General features: G+C 48.0%; 1 protein-coding gene and 1 long non-coding RNA gene across 2 annotated transcripts in view; one reads left to right on the top strand and one right to left on the bottom strand.

Annotated features, from left to right (window-relative positions):
• LOC144163104 (uncharacterized) overlaps positions 1 to 23,392 on the top strand; it is a 350,313-nt gene that overhangs the window by 65,924 nt on the left and 260,997 nt on the right. The window lies entirely within an intron of this gene.
• LOC144163099 (neprilysin-1-like) overlaps positions 21,952 to 23,392 on the bottom strand; it is a gene marked incomplete in the record, with an annotated part of 51,505 nt that continues 50,064 nt past the window's right edge. Inside the window, 1 exon segment of the mRNA XM_077693902.1 lies at positions 21,952 to 22,173. Coding sequence (XP_077550028.1) covers positions 22,068 to 22,173 — 106 coding nt within the window.

Here is a 23,392-nt window from a genome sequence, read left to right as displayed (position 1 = left end):
AAAACCAGGAAGGTGGCAACCCTACGGAAGCGACGAGCGAAAATGATTTTACACGACCGCCCCCGTCGGCCTGCGCAAAAAAGGAAGATAGAACCCCTGCATACACGCCCTCGAAGAAAGCTGTACAGCCGATTCAGTTTGTTGTGGACGAAGAGCAACCGAGGCTGCAGCCACAAACGATTGCGCTTGCCGTGGTATGAGCCAAAGCATATCTTCACATAGTTATGTTATCGTCCGTCTGACTGTTACTTACTGAAGGGAAAATTCAGAACACAAACGTTGACGTCTAGCGTCTATGCCAGACATAGACGCTGCTGTTTAGGCCCTAAAAACCACCTTCAGGGCGTCTGTCGGTTCTGTCTGATGGCGCGCTCGCGCCGCTGATTACGAACGAGGCGTCTGTTGGCGTTGACTTATCGTGTTGGCGAGCCGGTAAACGCCATCACGGTTAAACTCCCTGTTGGAAGACTACGCTGTTGGGACGATAGAGTGCCGACAGAGCTTCTTATTGGCCCCACAAACGCCATCAAGGTTAAACTCCCTGTTGGAAGACTAGGCTATTGGAACGATAGAGTGCCGACAGAACTTCGTATTGGCCCCACAGGCGTGCTGTGAGCCCAACAAGAAAGTCTTGTTGGAATTTTTGCCCGGGGCATAATAATACGGGAACAAATTCTTAGGTAAATTCGATTTCGTTGAGGACACCGATGCCTCGCGTAAAAGTTTTATTTATAGGACTACAAGAGGCATTTTGTAGCCTTTCCTTCCCGTGCAGCCAGACATCGAAACGAACCTTGTGATACACTCGAAGCAGTAGATTAGTGCAGAGTGGAATTTAAACATTCAGCACGTTTTGTTCAATTTACGAACAGCAATTTTAGAGCCTTTCCCCTGGTCTATGTGGAGAGTTCATATTTATTCTCTCAACGGGCGGTGAAATAGTGCAATGTGCGGTTTAAACATTCAGCCTGTTTTTGTGCAATTTTGCATGCTTGCATTCACACACCGTTCTTTTAGGCACCCTAACGATAAGGTGCCGTGGTAACACCCCAATCGAGAAGAAATACTTTTTAGCACCCCTGTAACGGTCGTAGCACCCTATGAAACTGTTGATTACACCCCTGAATTTCGGCACCCTCGAGGTGGGGTGCCCGAGCAATATTTGGGTGCTTGAAAGGTGCAAAAAGGGTGCAAAATGTTCAGTACACCCTCCTTGCACCTTAAAGGGTGTAAAAATGTTAAGATTTACACCCCTTAATATGTGGCACCTTCATGATTGGGTGCCGGAGCAATGTTTTAGTCCTTAAAAGGTGCAAACAGGGTGCAAAATGTTGAGTGCACCCTTTTAGCACCTTTAAGGGTGTTAAAAAGTTTAGTGTGCACCCAAGAGATTCCTGAACGTGAGAGCATTAGGTTTTTGGATCTCAGGCTTCGGGTTTCTTACAAACATGTGTGCTGGGAATACAAGCCACGATCAATGAAGCCGCTGCTTTCCCACTCTTCGGGCCACTCAAAACTCGTAAAACGTGGCATCGCTAAGCTTTGCCTGAAAAACGCGCTTAACAAATCCTGCTTTCACAAGTGCGAGCACAGTCTGTTGGCGCAAGTGAATCGTCTAGGCAAGGCGGGATACCCACTGGCGCTTGTTACCTCTGTGGCAAATAAGCTCCTGGGAGACGTCAAACGTTCCCTCAGAAACGAACCGCCCGAGGTTGACGTGAGGGAACAGGCCAGGGGGGAAACCGCAGTTGTCCTGTACGTACACCACCTTTCTCATTGGCTCAAGCAGATCGGTGCCCGCAGCAATGTGAATGTTGTTTTTTCTGCTCCTGAAAAGCTTTCAACGCTTTGTATAGAAACTTCCCCAGGACAGAAGCGGAAAAGGACCTGCAAGGTAAAACGCAAGAACAAGTTCGTTGCGTGTACTGAAAATGTGGTGTATGTAATTCCCCTCTCCTGTGGTCGCAAATACGTAGGCCAGACATCCAGGTGTTTAAATGATCGACTGCGGGAGCACCAATGGAATGTAGAGCGTGGAAACACGGGGCACCTTAGTGCGCACTGCCGAGATTGTAAAAAATGTAAAAAATGCAAACGTGCCTTCAATGAGACTACAACAATAGCAAGACATCACAACCAGTTAACAAGGGAACTTATCGAAGCTTCTGAAATGGCCCGCCTCGGAGGGGATGCATGCGTGAGCAAGCCATCTCTGACTCTATCACAAGAGGAACTTTCGTATCTGGACATACGAATCTGAATGCGCGTGTCGCACGAGCTGCTGTCGAACAAATATTTTTTTTTTCGTTTTTTTGCTATTTTTTATCGTTATTTCGATTTTATCACGCGTGTCTTCGGTGTGCGCGGCGTGACCTCAAGAATGTACCGCTGTGTGCACGATTTCTGTGTATATATATGCCTTCTTTTCCTAATAAATCTTAGTTGGAAGTAGCGCGTGTCCCTGCGCTCTCTCGTCGTCCCTGGTTTATGTTTTGCGCTTCGAACGGTTTTGCAATGTAATACCAACTTGCCCAGCAGTCCGCCTTAATCATGTATAACTGCCAATACGCATGAAATAGAACAGTTACAGCATAGGAGACAATAAACTTACATTGGCCAGCTTTCCTTCAAAACCGACGAGGTCATCGGCGAGTATCTTCTCCTGCGAATCTGTGATTTTAGGGTTCATAAACTTGGCAGCAGCCCCAATGAGCTTCTTGTAGGCATCAATGATTGGCTTGTTATTTTTTTCTTCTGGGTGTATAAGCTGGTTGCGGCCGGCGTGGTCAAATTCGATTGCGCTCAGCTAAGGCAGTGGAAAAGAAAGTTCAGATTAGTCATATAAAGTCTTTTTTTGCTTCGTGTTTTTGCCGCGCGGCAAATGAGAGAGGGTTTAAAGATGGGAAGAGAAAATAAAGTAGGAATGCAAGAGAAAGAGAACAAAGTAGAGAGAGCGGGGCTGCCAAAAGCGCAGATGGTCACGAAACCGATCGGTTTTCGAGTCTACAGGTATGCATGCAGTCCAGTGGCGTGCAGAAGGTATATCAGCGACCTGCAGTATTTATCTTCCTGCACCCAGCGGTTGTAGTCATACGGTTTATCCCACCGGAGACCAACCTTTCTGTGCGCGTCGTCTCGACCGGTCCGTCTTCCCGCTCACGTCCACAAAAGATGATTGGCATCAGCTTCAGCCGCCGGAGACGGCCATTTGGGACAAGTTCCTGGGTCGTCTTGTGAGTGCCCCCAAGTCCAAGTAAGTGAAGGTGTGAGGGCCACCCTAGACCGAAGCCTCCAGAGAGAAACTTCCTTCACCCGGGAAAGATTGGGGGGCAGGAAGCAGACCCACGGGGGAATCAGGGCACGTGTGGGCCTTCTCAGAAGAGATTCCAGGGCTAAAAGACGGAGAAAGAAACACAAGGAAGGGGGCTAGTGGAGGATTAAGGGGGGGAAGATGAGTCGGAAAAATGGTCCGCTAATTGGTTCATTATATCCTGACCGTGCCTCCGTACCCAATGTAGACGGATCAATAGCTCTGATGTTTTGTGGAGGCTTGATTCTGCTGGAAGATCAGAAGTGTCTTGTTTACTTGTTCCAGATGCTTCACAGTACTGAGCGAGTCTGTGTATATATGCACCTCCGTGATGTTATGGAGTGCACTTGCAGCATTGACTGCGTCATGAACAGCTTGGAGCTTCCGTAGCAGCGGGTCCGGAGCGTCGGTAGCGTAACAGCGCGAGCCTTTAATTTCCGGGTGCGTGCACTGATGAAAGCAGTACGTCCTCCGTCAGGCAGAAGAGCTGCGTCTGTCTACAGTACGCAGTGACCTTCAGGTAATGGCTGGTCACAGTGACGAAGTTTCATCGTCTTATTGGTTGTCATTGTCGTGTACCGCCACGGTGGAAGATCGTCTAAGGTTGAAGCGACGTGAGACTCATTACAAACATGTGAATGAAGCGCTGCGGTCATTGGGATGTACAAACGCTTGAGCTACCTTCCTTCTTCACGCTGGTTTATAAGCTCCGTTATAGTATCGAGCTCGGCGTGTTCCCGTAAGATGGGTATCGGCGTATGACGAGGAAGTGCCGTGATGGTGCGCATGGCTTCTCTGTTTAGTCTCAAGTTGCGCCCATTGTTGCATGTTAAGTGTGTGAATTGTGCCTGGTAGAGTAGACGCGGCTGAAGAACAGCACGTACGAGTCGTCTAGCCACCTTCGTGCGGGCTCCTTCACTACACGTTGCAATCCGGCGGATCAAGTGAGAGGTTGTGGAGTCCTTGCGTGCCTTTCTTCTGATGATAATAATGCAAAAAGTAACAATAAAAGTAAATTTGCTTTGAAAATTAACCAGAATGTTTACGTTCCTGAATTCCGATATACAGGTTTAAGTTTTGGTTCAGTTGTTAATATGATGGCTTTTACGAGGGGGACCAAACACCCCGCAGAGTATGTTGATCAGCGCACTCTTTGGGTGTCTGAAAGGCGAAGAAGTTTTTTTTGAACTGCTTACCCACCGTAATAACGTTAGAAGTTAAGTACTTCGTGTCTCTTCCAACGCCTAGCGACAGGATGGGGCTGATTCCAACGTTCAGAAGCGTATCTGTCCAGTTTAGATGCTTGGCAGGCCTCTTCCCTCCTTCGGACAACAGTGGCCAGTCAACCAGTCCATTATCCTCCATTATCTCCCGCATGACTGTATACTGATCGCAGAATTCCGGAACAGCTGAAATTATTAACATATAAGCATGGTCCCATGTACTTTTTAGAGGCTAGCTATTACAATTACAGTTGGCTCCCATTAAAACGAAAGCAATAATGCAAATAAGACAATCGCTAGCGTAGGTTCGCTTTGCTTTGTTTTAGGTCCCTGCCTTTTTTCGCTGCTAAGACGATTGTGAAAAAAAACCTTTTCCTTCATAAATATGAGATGCAAGATTAGTGCTGGTGGCTCTACGAGTTAACTCCCCCCTTTCCCACTTCCACTTAGGTAAGCCCTCTGGTGAGTGTTTAGACAGCATTTTTTTTAATGATCATTGGGCACTGATAGAGCTGGATTTCTTTTGTCTTGATGTAGTTGAAGGGAACTGTATCCTTATCGCTAACAGATGTCATTATGCGATGGAAACAGGGCGGATAGGGCCTGAAAGGAAAGCCGTGAATTAACAGGCAATGTTTTAACTATCTGTACGCTCATCACTTACCCAAGCAAGCCTTGTAAGCCAAAGCTAATTTGTCCGTTGGCTTCTGGTTGACATAATTAATAGTAACCCTCTCCAGAATTCCTAGAAAGACAGGTATCAGGTTACTTTTTGTAAAAGGATCTACAAAGGCAACTGCAGATGTTTCAGATTTTCTCCATGCTTCCGTGGGCTAATAATTTTTACATTCTTTCTGCATGCCCATCATGCCGCAATTGAAACCTTCAAGGCCATTTAGGTATTTCCTCGTGCATTCGTTTGGACTGTAAATATCGGTGCCTTATTACCTTTCAGTTCATGATGCAGTTCACGCGTGAGGGCGTCAGTTACTGCGTAGGCTGGTTCACTTTCTGGTATGGTGTGGGCCTTGGCCCATCCCCCACAAGCGTAAGAGTAAAAATCTTCGCATGGCTCGATATGCGGGTTGCGCCATTCCTTAATCTGTTTTGCTGGAACAGAAATGATTGCGTTGTCGTTAAACCTTTATCACAATCTATAACGTGCGTTATAGCTCTGGCTATATAACGTGTCATTTGGCTCTGCACACGTGTCTGTATACAGAGGTGAAAACTGTTAACAACGCGCGAACGCGTGGCTTTTGATACATGCAGCGCAGCCAGCTGATAGCCACCGGCGTGTCCAGCGAGATTAGGTGACGGCTCCGCGGCGGCTTGGCATGTGAAAGCTAATAGTCACGTCTCGTTATTATGGACGCCTCGGTTCTCCAGAAAAATCGTCTATAATGTGAGTCGTCCATAACAACAAATCAAGGTCAAAAACGCAAACGTTAAGAAATATTTCTTTAAGAAAACCCCGTTTCAGGAAGAATCGTTTAAGGAAACATAAGGGAAAGGTTGGTCATTTACGCTTAACACCAACCATTGTCTCCACCGAACTGACAGGAGAAGCCTTGCCCTTTATGCGCAGTGAATATTGCCACAAACGATTATCGTCCTGTCATCTCGTCCTGAGCCTCAGGACTGGCTCTTTCCAGCGCGCCGGGAAATCTTGTTTGATATAGAAAGGATGTCACTCTGCCATCACTGCCCTAGAGTGATGTTCGCTGTTCCCGAATGTTCTCTTACTCGATGGTACTGGTTTCTGAGATAAATACATGCTCCGGCTTTGTATGCTTCGGCAAAAATATATTCCTAGTACGCACTGGGGCCTCGGGAGTCGCCAGTCATCTTTTCTATCTTTTTGTGGACCAGTGTCCATAATAACGAGACAAGAGTGCCTGTATTTACCCGTTTCGTCCCCGGAATAGCCGTCCATAGTCCAAACTGCGGGTTTCTGTATCAACGGGGCAGAATTGCATGCCAAGGGACCGGTCGCCGAAAATTTCGTCCATATTGCGGGGTGTCCATATTAACGGGGTCCATATTAACGAGACATGACTGTACCGATGCTACCGTGTTTCCCTCCCTCTCCACCCTAAAACACGGAAGCATCGGTAAAGCTTTCACATGCCTAGCTGCCGCAGCGCTGTCCCTAATCTCGTTGGTCACTCCGGTGGCTATGAGCAGGCTGGGCTGCACGCATCGAATGCCACGCGTTCGCACGTTGTAACTGTTTTGACCTCTGTACGTATCCATACACGTACACAAGAAAACTACCACAGCACACTTCCGTTCGGCTCCAAGTTTTCAATCACAAAACCATAGGTTGGCGCACGCACTCGTGAGTATTGGGATTTGTCGTCATTTCTACTTAAACTCACGAGTGAGTACGATGATGAGTGAGGACGATGACAAGTGAGTACAGTACTCATGAGTACTGTACTGGCGAGTACATGTACTCAAGAGTACAAAATTGTCAGTTTGATCACTCACTGAAATTATGGCATGTGTGTAGTATGGGTCTCGTGCATTCAGCAGTGCCCCCAAAAGCAAGGTAATATGAGGGGCAAATGGGGAAAAATGCGGCTCCCTGCATTCCCTCTCTGCGCTGTTGCCGCTCTCTGCAACCTCTAGTCACGGCGTTGCCATAGTGAAAGGCTGGGAAAGAACGGGTGGCTTGCATTCACTACTTTTTCTTCGTTCAAATTGTTAGAAGGGAGGGGTACGGGAGGCTGCTTGCATGCACAATGCACGCTGAAGCAACTCCTTCCTAGTCTTCAGAATCTATAACCACAAACATTTGGGCCTGGTTCAGTTAGACAAAATGGTAAAAACGTAACCAGTAGAACCATGCTGGCACAGGCCGGAAGTGTTGTCGGGCTCTGGCTTAGTCGAGTCCATAGACCTAGTTCAGCCTGTGAATGCAAGTGGTTGTTTGCGAGGACAAATTAGGAGACACACTCTTGAAAAAATGTGAATGTGAGTAGAGATTTAGTAGACGTGAGTGCAGACGAGTACGAGTGAGTACAGATTGGGTGAAAGTGAGTACAGATTCGATACGATTGCGAATGAGTACAGAATGAGTGCGAGTACAAGTGAGTACAGACTAGTTGAGTACTCCTGAGTATAGATTGAGTACGAGTACCCATCAGGACTAATGAGTTTGAGTACAAGTGAGTACGTTTGCAAATGAATATGTGATGAGTGAGTAGGAGTGATTTTAAGTGCAGACAAGCTGTTTGAGTTCGAGTGAGTAGCGCGTGAAGAAAAAAATTGTGATCGAGTTTGAGTGAGTTCTTTCTCTTTTGCCAACCTATGCACAAAACTGGCAGTGAGAAGACATTTTGCTGGAGAGGCCTGCTGAATATTCTTTTCCATTCACCTATAGTGGTAGCGTGCTGGTGTGTGCGTGGTCTGTTTTATTTATTGAAGAGGCTGCCACTAAAGGGCGAAAGACCCGTATTCTTTCGAAATATGAAAGTTCATCGAACAAACACTAGCGTTTTTTCTGTACAATGTGAAAAAAACTTAAGGCAGGAAAGCTTGGTTTTTCCCTAAGGGGAGTCCTCGTACGTCTCCTTTCTCTTTTAGCACTAGCCAGTGTGCTTCAATGTCGAATATAACGACATGTTCAACTCATTTTTCTGGCAGGCGGATGAAGGGTTTACGACATTACAATTGGTTAAAGAATGTTAAATAATGCTTACCTCGCTTCAAACATACCGGGGAATCGCAGATGTCATAGCTCTCTAAAAAAAGAGAGCAAAGTCACAATATTTGATTAACAGCAAGCAAGAAAACAGGAAAGCAAAGCGTTAGAAATTACATTCGCAAATCTCCAACTCCATTCATACCCAGGATGTTTCGTCTCAACAGATGCGATTGGGAGGAGAGTTAAAATTAGGTGCACAATGTTTTTGTTGGGTGTTTGCATAAAGGTTTTTAATCTGCGGCAGCAATTCCGAGCACGGAGTTAAAAACGCTAACTGCATCAGCAACAGTTGCTGAAAATCTGCATGTGTTCGACGCACGAAGATTTAACATAGTTGGCTCTATGATCGTATAATCGAACAATTTTGCAGGAGCGTGTAGAGTTCATACACAACTGCACATATTGTCACGTAGCCAAAGACGACGCATGCAGTTCTCTTCAAGGAAAGCAAATTTATTGGAGCGAACTTGTGCTCCCCTAACAACTCAAAGAATACAGAGACGGCGAAGCAGCAGTAAAGAAAGTGACATGTTCAAGCGAGCGTCGGCGAGTCGAATACCGTGGCGTCTGCTCTTCGGGAATTTATCTTTGGGCGCGAGTTTTTCACGAACCGTCGATTTCATCCAGAACACTGTAGATCAAAGGAGATTATTTTAGGCTGTTGACGTTAGTTTGAAACGCTCTCCCTATCAAATGAAATAACGCGTGCGGCATAAAAATAAAGAATAGAACACGGGCTTCACTTGGCACACGGATAACCCAGATAACACAGCCCGGCGCAGCCGGTCGGCACAAACAACATAAAAACAAACCCAATGCATGGTTCGCGGCAATGTTAGGTTATTTTCACAAGTTGCGTTCAGCAAGACCGAAGCTACGTGTTATGGGGATGTCCTTCCAAAGCCCAAACGTAGCTTTTCTTCAGCCAGCTTTTGTAGAATATCGCGGTGTGCGGAGGCCGAAACGCATGTGTGGACACGGAGGAACAAACTCTACTCCCTTCGCAACAAATGTCGTCGAAAGACGGTGGTTTCTCCTGCCGCGCCCAAGTGCACCCAAATACCTTGTTTCTGTCCGCTTCCCACCCTCACGTTCTTCCCCTACTGGCTTGCTCCTCCCACGATCAACACGGTGTATGTCTGCTCCAGCCCATTCAATTTTGCCGCGTTCCACTGCCCGCGCGCCATCTATTGGAAAATTTTGTTACTGTAGGCAATCTTGGAATTCTGCCCCGAGGGGGCACCGCCAGTGCTTTTTGTACTTTTTGGTCGATACATTGTTCCCAACGCGCATATTTTATTTGCTTGAGCAAACGTCAAGCAGTCATATATTTTCAGTTAAAAGGACAGTGCGAATCCCACTTGTGTGTTCATGTTTTGCTTTAATTTGCCTGATATTTTATTGTTTGCTTAATAATGTTCGCAAGTATGAAGCGGGTTTCAAGATTTAGTGTCTTCGATATGTTCTGCCCATCTAAAGCTATCTTTACAGTATTATACATAATTTTTTGCCAAAAGGTTCAACATAGGGACAGGCAAAGACAGACTAAAATTTTCGGGTTTAACTAGCCCACGGCATGACGTCATGCAGCCAGTCTTCCCAAGCGCACCTCCGTTGAAGCCACTCCCACGCCGTTTCCTTTTCTCGAGCCTGCGCAGTTGGCCCAGCCTGTGACCATGCACGTGACACACGATACTTTTTTAGATGCGGAGCGTGTTATGCTCGGGGGTATGTCCCGCGGCGTCGGCGGTGGTCCGGCGTCCGCACGCCACCTGCGCATGCGCCACCGTCGTCATCTTCCCATAGGGGAACCGCTGAAGACGAAGAAGGAGAAGACAAAGCTGCGAAGAGGAGGGCGTGTACGTTGCTGTCGCCCCGTCCGCAGCGCTTCTGATAATGATTTTGGCAGGATGCCCCTAGGGATTGGCCTAGGGATTGGCCGCATGCTTCGCTTGACTCCGGTTGTGCTTGCGCTTGACTCCATGATTCTTCAGATGAACTAGGATGGAAGCAACAGCCCCGTCAGTGGGTGTGCTGACGCAATTAAGTGAGAGCATCAGCGCAAACACTAACAGACCTTTAGATACCACTTCAATCTCGTCTCACTCGCGTATATACGTATGCAATAAGGAAAATTACACCCATCTCCCCGAAGGGAACCATGAGTAGGATATATGAGCATTACGGGGTTCACTACATTTCCACCAAATTTGGCTAACCAACATCACGGAAACGCAAACGGAACCTCCATGACGCTCCGCATCCTACTCATGGTTCCCTTCGGGGAGATAGGTGTAATTTTTTTTTTCATGTAGCTTCATGCCGGCGATTGTTCGGTTGGAGCCGGCGATGTCACATGGCGGGGTCACGTGGTATAAGTGACGTCTGGGAAGACTTTGGTTTACCCGTTTATGCCTAGGCTTCGGAATTCTCTAGTGGCGCTATCTGGAAATTTTTTCTTCCACCTTGTGGGTTGAGAACGGCTGGTTTCCGCCCACTTCTTGCCTTTCCGAAACTGGTCTTTTAGAGGTACAGCACACGCCTCGTATGCGGGAGGTACCGGTCCCTTTAATGGGTGCAGGCTTCCTTGGTCGAGTGCGGACTCAGGAAAGGGGATTTCACGCTTCGTGCACGCCTTCATTATTTCACGCATCACGTACGCAGTTCCGTATGCTCTGCTCAACAAGCACGAAGAAGAAAGCGTCAATACAATAATCCGAAGATCATGCAAGCGCGCACTGTGCCTTCCCACAAACACATCCATCTTGCTACTCCTTCAACTCGGTATCCAAAATACGTCGTCTGATCTAGTTGAAGGACATCTCTTACAACAATACCGACGGCTTTCTCTCACCAACGCGGGCCGCCAGGTTCTCTCATATCTGGGAATAAATACAGCGGGCTACAATGGCCCACTTCTACATACCCTTTCCCGACCTACTCAAACAACTCGTTGAAGTACAACCCCTGCCGCGTAATATGCGGAGGCCATCTCACGACAGTGCAGTCGAGATGCTGACGCGGTCTTCACAGACGCGGCAGCATACCTCTCCTATCCAGCGTTCGCCTTGGCAGTAAGCCCCGCCCAAGGAGGACAGGCTATCACTGCCTCTGTCAACACACTCTCACCAGCTGAAGCTGAAGAGGCGGCAATCGCACTTGCCATCTCCTCTACCCAGGCTACTACTGTTGTGACGGACAGCCAACAGGGCTGCCGGCACTTCCAGGCCGGAATGGTTCTCGCTGCGGCCCGCGCAATGTTACTCCGCCACCCGCCGCAGCGACAGATCCAAATCATATAGACTCCAGCCCATCTGGGAGTGAAAGGGAACGATATGGCGCATGACCTCGCGCGAGAAATGACACGCGGTACGAGGAGTGCAGACACCGCCTCGGAGAGATTCACTTCCCTCCTGACATATGCAGAAATGACGCAGCATCTACGCCCGGCCCGACGCACCCTTCCCCCACCTTACCGACACCTATCTATCGAGCAGGCACACCACTACCGTGCCTTGAAAACAAACACATTTCCCCACCCAAAAAGTGCCTGCCACTACTCCGAACAAAGTAGTCGCCGGTCTGCGCATCCCAGAGGAGCGACGTTATAGCCGCGCAAACGCACTGGCGCCGGCGCGTGCCCAGCTGTGCGCCTCCGTTGCGCAGTATCCAAGTGTGACGGTGCGGCGGAGCCGCATCATAGCCGTTTCGCGTGACTCCTGGAGAGCCGTGCGGCGCATGCGCGATGAGGAGTGACTGGACTGTACTGGACTGGACTGGACTAGACTGGACTGGATTGGATTGGATTGGACTAGATTGGAATGGAAATCGTTTTAGCAGCGGTAAGCATGATAATCAGCTAATCCTAGACAACCAGGAAACCGAAGAATAACCAGCTGAACCTTAGCTCACGCTACGTATATCCTGGCATATCCGAGCTAAGCCGCTGCTAATTTTTATTCGTGTTGCATTTTGGATTACGTAGGATCGTGTTACATGGGCTTCGATAGACGGCTGAAAATTCGGGATTTTTTTCCATTTGAAAAGAATTGGTGAGAGCACGGTGCGTGTGGTTACAGGCGCGTCCATAAACTCACAAGCACGCGCGCACTCGCGCACTGCTCCCCAATCATCTGGACTAAAACTATAAATAACGTCTAGCCAAAAGGCAGGATGAACCGGGAGGGATTATTCGTCAGGCAATGCGATCTCCTGGTTAGTGGTAATGATGATGGCGATGGTAATTCGTCATAAAGTATACGATCGAGCGCATGAATACGTTTTTGCCCGCAGCAAGGCATGTGATCTAATTAGAGCGAAGCCTTATATGGATAGGGAAAAGAAAAAATTAGCGGTTTCGTGTACGCAAAAAACTCACCCGGCGCGGCCTCATGCGCATGCGCGGCAATAAAGAGCAGTTTAGAGGGGAGTTAGTGGCAAGGGAAGAGAGATGGGCTGGGCTTCTGCCTCGCAGCGCAGCGCGAGCGGAGGGAGATACTGCGTGAAGCATAGGTCAAGCGGCAGCGGCGGGCAGGGGCGGCGCCGGTGCGGGCGGAGCAGAGTCAACATGGCAATGAAAAACATAGGCCTTAAGCAACTTGGAAATGGGCAGGCCACCCGTCAGGCATAAAAACACCGGCCGGATGTTACAGCACGGGCTGTAACGTGCAGCCTGAGTTACAGCGTCCCCATGTGCGTATTTTAAAATACTGTAGTACTGCCATGGATCACTGCCAGAAAACTAAGCCCAGCCGTGCGCACGTGAACGTGCACCTTGTGAAGAGCACCCTGCGTCGTCCAGGCTTGCGCGTCAGCTGTCGCCTCGTCAGGAGCGCCCAGCGTCGGCCAGCCCGACTTCCCCGCACACTCTGCCCACTGTTGGTGACGCGGTATTCCGCGTCCTGTTCCCCTCGCCAGTCCACAGGCGTCCGCGCCTGAAGTGGGCAGCACAGACGCCGAGTTCGTGCAGCAGACACCGAGTTCATGCAACAGACGCCGAGTTCGCGAAGCCGGTTGCCGCGGGTTCTAGCGCGTGCTAACGTGGGCGGTTTACTTTGGGCGATGTGAAAGCATGCGGACAAAACTATCCAGGACTGGCAGTCATGGAGAAGTTTCAGAGGCAAGTTCGGACATTCGTGTGAGGTGCAACACAGCCGGGTCTCCGAAGAAGGGAGATGGCCTGTTAGCTCTGCATTCTGCACAGCCTTGTACCGGTGGTGCAAGCTGCGCCATTTTCTTTTATATTCCAGGATAAAATACTCACCCTCATGCACGCGTACGCCTTTGTCGTGAGTGAGCTTGGGAAAAGAACCTTTCCTAGCTGCGCAACACAACAGCAGTGTTCGGTGTCTTCTGGCCGCCGCTGGCACACCGATCGTGAAATATTTGTGGTGTAGGAACTTGGAGACGTACGTACTTTCGTGTTCACGTGGAGCCATCGAAACCACTTTGAGTCTCTCCGTGCTCGTGCAACGTCGTGTGAACTGACTTGGCTTTGCATTTCGCTTCAATAGAGCTGCAGAAGATACGACTGAAGGAGCGGAAAGAATTAGCCATGCGGACGTTGTCGCATTAACTTCAGCAAAAACGGAAGCTTGTAATCAGCTGGTGAAGTTCGTTCATGTTTGTGTTCTCCATTAAGTAACGGAAATACTAAGGAATAAAGTTTGATGTCCCCAAGACTATTACGCCCATCGTACGCTCGGTGTCACCCCGTGCCTGAACTGAAGCCAGTTGCATCCACACTCGATGAGAGCCACCGAAGTAAGAGGGGTAAGCAAGCCACGGTTTGATTCATGTGCCGCATGAACTTGATCTTTACCAACATGCTCGCGGGCAAGCAGCTGAAACTGCTGTCATTCGCACATTCCCAGCTGGGGGGTAGTGGCACGAAACATAGAGTTTCATACTAATATATATTAGTATGAAACTCTATGGCACGAAAGAAGCCGACGTGAAGACACACAAGGTGCGTAGGCCTAGCGGGGAGAAGACGACGAGTACGAGCAGCTCGTGAGACCGAGACATCATAGCGAACTTTCATTTCCAGGCCGTCTTTTTTGCCGAAACAAACCAGCATTTTGAAGTCCTATGGAAGTCCAATAAGGGGATTAGCCCTGGCCAATCCCCCCAGCACGTACTATTATGAGCAATATAAAAGGGAACACCGGAACGCGTGGCAAACAGCCTCGAAACAGACTCGGAGCGATACGCGGATGGCGCTGTGAAAACCAAAGGGGGAAAGGAGGGCGCTCTTCCATTCACTGTTGGCACTCCCACCGCGCTGGCATTTCTACAAAGCAGCAGCCTACGTCATTTCGCCGATAATATGGCATCGTCGGACAGCCGATAAGACGCGCGGCGGGAATGGGGACAGTTGTTAGAACAGCGTCCCCCCTTCTACTTTGTTTCCGACGGCGGCCGCTGCGCATCACTCATAGCTGGTCTGAGGGTGTTTTCTACGTCTTCCTGTGTTCCCTTTCATATTGCTCATTATAGCACGTGAAAGAACATTGAGGGCATCATCATCGTAAGTATAGCCGCTTGGTTCTGGGCGCTAGTTTTCCCGCGCAGATAAACGATTATGTAGTCGCTATTGCTACAGCCGCGAAAATATAAAGAAAACAGGCCTATACCAAAATAAAAACAAAGCGTGGCATATTAGTCTATGTCGGTTACGCTGTGAATGAAAAAAAAAAAGAAATGAAAGCGTCTAAAAGTTTGGTACATTGTGCAAAAGCGCAAAATACCGATTGCCGATGGTGTTGACACAATTAAAGTCCTATTATAGAAGGATATGTCCCTAAATAAAGCTAAACGTTCAGGTGCCCTCCTTAAGTCGTTTGATTTTTTTTTACGTAAAGATGCCGCTTGCAGTGCTTGAACAATGTCGAGTTTTAGCATAACGGCGAGCGTCCGCTAACGCTACAGTGGTGGGTTCCCGTGACCCGACTACGCATGCCTGCGCAGAGGGCGAGCAGGTACGAATGCGCACCTGCCCCGTCAGGTCCCGGCACCCGCCGCCGTATAGCGTTAGCGCACGCTAGCTGCTACGCTAATACTCTCGAATTATGCAATAGGGTTGTCTGTACGAATGCTGTGAGCATCATTTTAGGGAAAGTGTAGACGTCAGGGCCGTTTTGCCAATACTTTCTTGGGTGTTCCGTCCAACACACCTGCAGCAACCCACCTTTGGAAGTGGCCACTTGCATCGCTGAAGCCATGCAGCTGGTCGCGGAATAACACTGGGGGCCAAAGCGCCCGGTGAAACTTTCGGGAATAGCGGGGCCGTACTGACAAGGAGAGTTAGCTCGTCGGTAGTTGCGCATCGTTCAGCAGCAGCCCATGCTCATAGCGAAGGGCTATTTTACACGGAACGCGCCCGGTCGGTCGACTCTGCACCTGACCGTGGGGAGTTCACCACGCTTGCGAGAAGCCTTACCAACCACAGCGACGGCGACCACTCCTACCTACGCCCTTCCACCATAGGAAACCTACGGAGAACGTCTTAAACGCAAAGTACTTGAAAGGAGGACACTACCTACACTTAACATGGCACTAAATACCCTGACAAATACTAAGAAGAATATAAACACACACATTCTGACACAAATAAAGACTGGCGCTTATGTTCTCGGACAGATTTAGTGAAGGCTTTTAAATTTAACAATAAAGCCACCCTTTTACACACCGTCTGGAACTGCCCAGGTATATAGCAAACCGAGAAAAATACCGCACCTCATTCAGTTCAGTAGGAACGTGGGAGGCGACCCTGACCAGGCCTTGGAAGACCAGCGCGAGCTGATCGACAGGGCCTATGCCGGGGCCCGAACTTCTGGGGCCCTGGAAAGAGGACTCCACCCACGTTTCTCCCTTTAATCTATTCCTCAACCTCAAGAAAGTTTTACTGAGCTGAAGTGGACGTTAGCGTGCTTACATTCGAAACCAGCGAGAAGTGCGGGAGCGTCTTCGGATTTTCTTGAAGTGGTGGTCGGTGCTAATGCGTGCCGCATCAGAAATAATTTTTCCGGCCCACTTTATGGTCAAGTTTTCGTTCTTCTTGTAGGTGAAGACAAACAACTGAGGAGTGTCAATGTCACCTCTCGTCAAAAAAAAAAAAAAAAAAGGAATACGAGAAAAGCTCGCGGTAACTCATTTCAGACTCTTTACAAAGACCACCATCAATGCACTTATGCTGCATGTGTCCTTAGAGCTTAATTTTTGATTCGTGTAGATTTCTCCAAAGGAAACTTATTTGCTGTGACACGTACTCAAAATTGTGACTTATGAAAAGAGGTGGGCACATGAACGGCCTAAACCGGCCATTTTCTGACGTATTGGTAAGGAAGATATTTGGTGCTTAAGGCACAGTTTTGTGTGTCGTAAACGCGCTTCGTTCGTAACCAAACTTTGCTTGATTGCCTGTTACGGTATCAGTTTTTATCAATCTTTTATGTCGGTGATGGAGTGAGGACACACGTCAAAATTCTTTCTAATCTTTTTTCTTCGTTGACTGCTCGTTCGCTGCAAAGAATTCAGTACATCATCGGCCGTGTCCGTCGACTCGATTTGCATTTGTTTCGCGCACTTCTTTTGTGCCGACTAAATGGATGCCAAGGAAGAGAAGGGGGAGGAGGAAGAAAAAAATGTTTATTGAGCAAAAAAAAAAAAAAAAGCGGTGGGTGGCCCCTTTAAATTGCAATTATAAGCACCGAAGCGACACCTGGTTTGAGGCGTGCGGTAGTGAATGGCTGCAGATTAGTTTGTATACTTCCTAGGTATCTTTAACACTGGCCCACAGGCGTTTTTTTTTTCCTTCCGTTTCCGTCAGGAAAACCATGTTCCATGTCGGCCGAGTTCGCACCCGAGTACTCGTGCTCCGGACACTACGCCTTAGCTGCGCACCATCACGCTGGGTGTTAAATTGTCTGGGGATAATAGAGAGTTTTAGCTGACCGTTTCTGACGGTCCGCTCAGCTCCGATAGCAAGGGGGAGCGCCATTGCGCATGCGTGGCGCGCTACGGCGCTAGCGGACCGTCGCTGCAGCTTCCGCTTCCGCGCGTAATTCCAACATGGCTGCCCCCCGCGATACGAGCGCGCTATACGGCGAACTCCGTTTCGTCAGTTGGAGCACGTGCGACGAAATGGCTAAAGCGCTTCCGAATAGGCGAAGATGCCACACACCTCAACGAGGTTTCGAAAAACGCCGACCGAAGCGCGGAGCTGCTTCTATGCAGCGCAAAGAAAGACAGCCTTGTCTTGGCTATTCCAAAGTTTATTGGCTTCTTCGAAATTATTCAGAACAATTATACCGTGTCAGTGACTACATTATAAAAAATGTAAATCAGGCAAAAAACACGGTATTTTGATTTATTTGAGTGACAAAATACAAATTCTTGTGTTTCCTTTTGGATGAAGTTTTGGTTTACACACGCCCAGGAAAAGTCCTGTCACGCGAATCATTTCCCGTCGACCGAGATACCGTTCTCACTTAGCTAAAAGCCTTTCTGCTGCCGACGCTTCGGTTGTGCTAAGCGGGCCGTCGGGAGCATAGCGAACCTCAAAAACTGTCTATTTATTTATTTATTTACAGTACCCTCAGGGCCATAAGGCATTAGAGAGGGGAGTGGTTAAATACAAAAAAAGGAATGACAAAAGCAGTAAAAGGAAGTAAAAAGGTTATAACAATGGCTTCTAAATATACAATTGTAGCTAATGCATTATAAGGTATAAACGAATATATCAGGTTGGCTTCTTAGTAGACAATTTTAGCTAAGGCGTGACAAAACAAAATACAAATGAACATATCATTATACAATGTTAGCTAAGGCTGTTTTGAATGATTCATGATCAATAATGGCAGCGGTTGATGCAGGAAGATGGTTCCATTCTAAAACTCTCTAATATTGGACGCTGGTTTCGATTAGGTCTGGCAGAAATCCTTTTATCGCATATGCAGCAGTGTTCTTACCTCTTCCCGTCGTGGCCAGCGCATGTCCGGCGGCGCAGACAGCTGACAGGAGCAGCAGCGAAGCAGTAAGTGTGTATTCGGCGCCCTTCGTTCTAAGCATGCTATATACTACACGGCGGCCGCTTGCTCGTCCGAAATGCAGCGCTCGTATCAATAGCCGGCGCATACACCACCTCCCCGATATTGTTGCTCGGTGCCGGCGCGTCTGCCTTTAAAAGACCGGAGCTCACGTCGCGCAAACTTGTCTTGGTGAGAGAGGGAGGAGGCGAAGGCGTGATCGACAACCGTTTGGGCTGCAACGGTAACCACTTAAGTGGAAAATGGCAAAAAGCGTTAGCTGGAAACGGTTTGCGGCAAGGCGGGCTCATATAGCGAGCCTAATCAGCATGAAGGTGTCTTCACTGTAAACGTATATGGTAGGAAACCCGATTGGGTGGCTGAGCTCCAATTTCGAGGATATTAATGACTTTCAGATGCATGGATGTGCTACTTGGCGTGTGCCTATGAACGGGTATACAACGACGTCCTCATTTTGCGGTTGCAGGAGATTCGCTGATTTAGCGTCTCCATTCGACATTCAATCTTCACCCTTTTTTTTTCTTTTTTTCGGCCGGGTTTCTTCATTGCAGCCCGAACACTTGACAAGTGTTCGCACTATGTGTTTTTCGACGACGCTAACTGAAATGAAGATTCGTCTCGCTGCTGGCGAATAAATAGATTCATTCGACGCGCTATCCGCACTTTTTTTTTTTTGCCAAACTGCTTTATCGTAGCCCGTATCCGCTTAAGCACGTGTTCGCGTTACGTGTTTATCGGCGGCGCTACCGGTATCACATTGCGGGGGACAGGCTTTTTGCCAAGAAACCGGCCAGGCGTCGTGGCTCTCCAAGATATGTGTAATAATAAACCGACCAATACTGTAGACCCTGTTAAAAAGTTGAGCATAACCTGCCGCGGTGGCTCAGTTGCTATGGCGTTGTGCTGCTGAGGCCAAGGACGTGGGTTCGATCCCAGTCCCGGTGGTTGCTTCTCGGCTGAACGCGAAAACCGCAAATGCCCGTGTGTCGAAATTTGGGCGCACGCTCAATTTCCCCGGGTGGTCGAAATTAATGCGTAGCTCTCCACTACGGCGCGCCTAATCGCCTTCGTAGCGTCGGCGCGATAAACCTCATAATCAATCGGCTCGCTGGCACGCGGGCAAGTAAGTAGGCACGCTGTTAACGGGACACACTCGTGCGGGCACTCCCGTGCGAGCACGCTTTGAAGCTGGCATGCCGAAAGACGAGACCAAGAGTAGGGCAAGACAGCTACTTGGATGGAGGTACGAAATAAAGAATTCCTGGCGCGAAGGTTAGTCTCTGGCCGCACCGGGGCAGTAGCTGTTGGAGATCAATAAGAGACGCGTTAGAACTCCAATGTACATAGACAGATGATGATGATGGTTATGGTGATGTATATACAAGTATTGATAAGAAAAAAAGTTTTGACGTATGGGGGAAGACACATGTCTGATACCCTCTATAGAGGGCGTCTTGGTATCAGTACTGCGGAATGGTGCAGGACATGAGGGAATAGGGAAAAATTTAGGAGTCGTTCCACTGGGTGAAAGTAGATGACTATCGAAGCCGTGGGGGGTTAGGTAAGGGTTAGGTAAGGGAAATGCATCCTTTGGTGTCGCTAGAGATGATAACGTTTTACCGCAATATCAGGGATTTACACTGGTGTGCCCTCGTGATTCGCTCGGTTGGAACGTCAGGTGGACTCTTGGCCAAAGTTAAATCTATAGTATACACACTGCTGCTGTTGAGGGGTTGAGTGACTTGGATTGGTGTGGCTATTTAGTGAAAAACCTGTAACCCAGCGAAAACCCTGTGACTTGATACACGAACAAGCCAACACCTGCAAGACATAAAGGAGACCGTTTACGAGACACGTGTGGCGGCCACGGCACAGAAGGTCGGCAACTGCCGCATCCGGCAATCATGCGTCTGGCGCTGCACAGGGTGGATTAAAAAGAAAGGCGAACAACGGAGCATACAGCTTCCGACGCATGCCGCACCGTCTAGCTGCACTATCAGTAAACTGCGCGCATGAGTAGTTCTTCAAGAGGGTTTGAGTGTGTGGCCTATACTGTTATGGGAAATGCTTGATAAAGAAGCGACACCAGGCATTTATTTTAAAGCGTCTTGTTATGCTCTGTCGCCACTGAGCATCCGGTTATCTACTACATTCGGGAGCCAAGCGCGCAGCAGGTTGATTGCAGCTAGCATGATGCCCTTGAATGATCATCCTGCTCAGTGGCGACGCAGCGTGAAAAGGCGCCTCAAAATAAACGACCGGCCTTGCTTCTTGATCAATCATTTCACATAAGTGTAGGCCACACTCTTAAACGCTCTCGAAGAAGTGCGCATGCGCGCAGTTCACTGACTTTGCAGCCAGATGATGCAGCATGCGTCTCCGTTCGCTTTCCTTTCAATCCCCCCTGTACCTCCACGGCCTGCTCTGAGCAATGCAGATCTTCTTTTCTTTCTTTCTTTCTTTCTTTCTTTCTTTCTTTCTTTCTTTCTTTCCTTCTTTCTTTCTTTCTTTCTTTCCTTCTTTCTTTCCTTCTTTTTTTCTTTCTTGCGGTCGGTATTGCGAAGCTACCCGAGAGGAACAGCTCCATACTTTCCAACGGATTCCTGTGCAACAATCACGTGTCATGTACCATTCTCAAAACCAAGAGCCGCAGCTGTTCTGAAAATTCGGGGCAGTGCCTGAAACGCCTGAAACTTAGCAAAGTTTTTAATGGCGAGGACGGTCTCCACACTTGAATGCACTGTCAATCGGCATATGCTAGCATACGCCCCTCGGACGACAATAGCGTAAACCCACCGACACCATTGTGTTTCACGCTTACACACGCAGTGGTTCCATGTATGGGCGAAGCTGAAGCGGCGACCATGAAGGTCTCGGGTACAGGCGTTGAAAGAGATGGAAAACGGAGAACAGAGTGAGCTTCGTATAACAATCCAACCGTCTGTTTCAGAGCGCACGAATCGTTCGCTTGCGTGGGCAGTTGAATTTGAAAACTCTCCTTGCAAGAAGCGGAAAGACAACCGGTGCAGTGGCGTTGCCATCAACAAAAAGGACATTAGGCATTCCACCGTAAAGGCTCTTTCGTATTTTACTGCGGCGTGTTGTCTCTGCTCTTAAAGTTGAAAGACAAAACATCTGGTGGCCTTGACAGTGCACCAAATGTGTTTCTCGGAGGTTACGCAAACATCCAAGCGAAGTTAACTCTACCGCCGCAGCTCCAGGAACCAACGCGGAGAGAGAGAGAGAGAGAGAGAGAGAGAGAGAGAGAGAGAGAGAGAGAGAGAGAGAGAGAGAGAGAGAGAGAGAGAGAGAGAGAGAGAGAGAGAGAGAGAGAGAGAGAGAGAGAGAGAGAGAAACTTTATTGTAAAATGCAGTTCAGAGGATGGGGCCAACAAACAAGAAACACAATTCTAGACCGTCCAGCAGGTCGTCGAGGTTTTCAGGGAAAAGTTCAGGCGCAAGTTCGTAAATGCTTGAGAGGTGCAGCAGCCGAGTCTTCGACGAAGGGAGAAAGGCCGCCAGTACTGCAGTTTCTGCAACCTCTCGCCACTAGTGCTAGCTACGTCATTTTTTTTCTTTCATGTGGCCAAGAACAGTGTTTAATTTCAATAATTGTGTCTTCTTATATATAGCATAAAATGCACAAAAATCAAGGCGTCGGTTTGAATTTAGGAGTTTATTTGCCATTTTCAAAGAACCCTCCCGTGAATTACGATGGAGGATTTTTACTAGACATTATCCACAATCCTCCTTTCTTGTATTTTTTGGCATAATCACCATAAAGCACACGTTTCACTTCGGTTCGGGTTCATTCTTGAATGGGCTGGGCAATTAAACGCGGTTGAGAACTCAGCGATGTTCATCAAAGGAATATTGACCCTGAAAAAAAAATTCATTGAATAGCGACTTAAAAAACAAGAACTATATGCTGGGCGGGGTGGTATTGTCTTTTGATAGTACTGCCAAATATTCAACCCAAGATGTGCCAGCTGGTTATAGCTTTCTTTGAACCCAATAATTCTAGGAACATGTATGGACTAGAGTGCTCCGCCAAAACCGCGAATTGTTAAAAAGAAAATTGGTTCAGCACTTGGGCCACTGCATTTTCTGCCCGCCGAAAAGAGCTCTCTCAGAAACGCAGATTAAACAGGCCTCTTGAACCCTTGTACCTGGCAGAAAGGGTGTCATTTCGAGCCATTTACTTAAGCACTTGCGTTCCTTCGCAATAGTTTCATGGTCTTCAAAAGTTAAACAGCCGTTGAAAACTTTCGAAGGTTGTATCTTCTCTAAAAACACTTGAGTTTTTATCCTGGTGTAACTAAATTCGCTCACTAATACAAAAAGAAGGAATTGTCGGCAGCAGGGTTTGTTGCAGGACCTTTGATAATGATAGACGAAAGGCATGCTGAACGAGAAATTTGTTGTACCCAAGATTATGTCTGCCGACCACGTTCTTAAAGCCCTCACCTGTTTTTCCAACGTCACTTTATCCAATGATATCCCAAACACAAGGGTAGGGCAAGGTGGATTTGACGTGAACATAAACGTACTTCATTTCAGAGCCACACCATCAAACATATTCCAAAAACCAAAAGCTTACTCAATTCTGCGTATAAGGTGACAAGCTTTTAATTGTGTCAACTAAATGGTTGCGTAAGTTTCCCACATCCCGCAAAGTTGTTCGTAACGAGAAACTTGCGCATGAAGATTTGTTTCGGCATGTTAGGTATTGTCTATTTGCTCGTTCGACTTCCGAAAAAAAAAAAAAAACATTGAATACAGAAACCCCTCTGATATTTATTTGTTTTTATCTCGGGAAGTACTACAGTGCGTCTCTTACCTGTAGTTATCAGGGCTGTGGGGGTCATACTGGATACGAGTCCTCAGATTCTCTGGGCGTATTGAATTGCACCACGTCTGTAAGCAAAGATATGCATTTATTAAGTTGCACGTACATATCTCTTGTAAAGCAATACTTCACAGTTTCAGCAAGCAATCTTAATAACCCCGTATGGAAAGACTTCGCACAAGGGAGGTATTTCATACTGTGTGCAAATTGGTAATCACTTCTGACCCTCGACAACGTTTACTTTGATAC

This window comes from Haemaphysalis longicornis, unplaced genomic scaffold (assembly GCF_048455015.1).
Source record: "Haemaphysalis longicornis isolate Haplotype H1 unplaced genomic scaffold, Haemaphysalis longicornis Haplotype H1 scaffold_12, whole genome shotgun sequence".
Classification (NCBI taxonomy): Eukaryota; Metazoa; Arthropoda; class Arachnida; order Ixodida; family Ixodidae; genus Haemaphysalis; species Haemaphysalis longicornis.
This window is presented reverse-complemented; position numbering and strand designations above follow the sequence as displayed.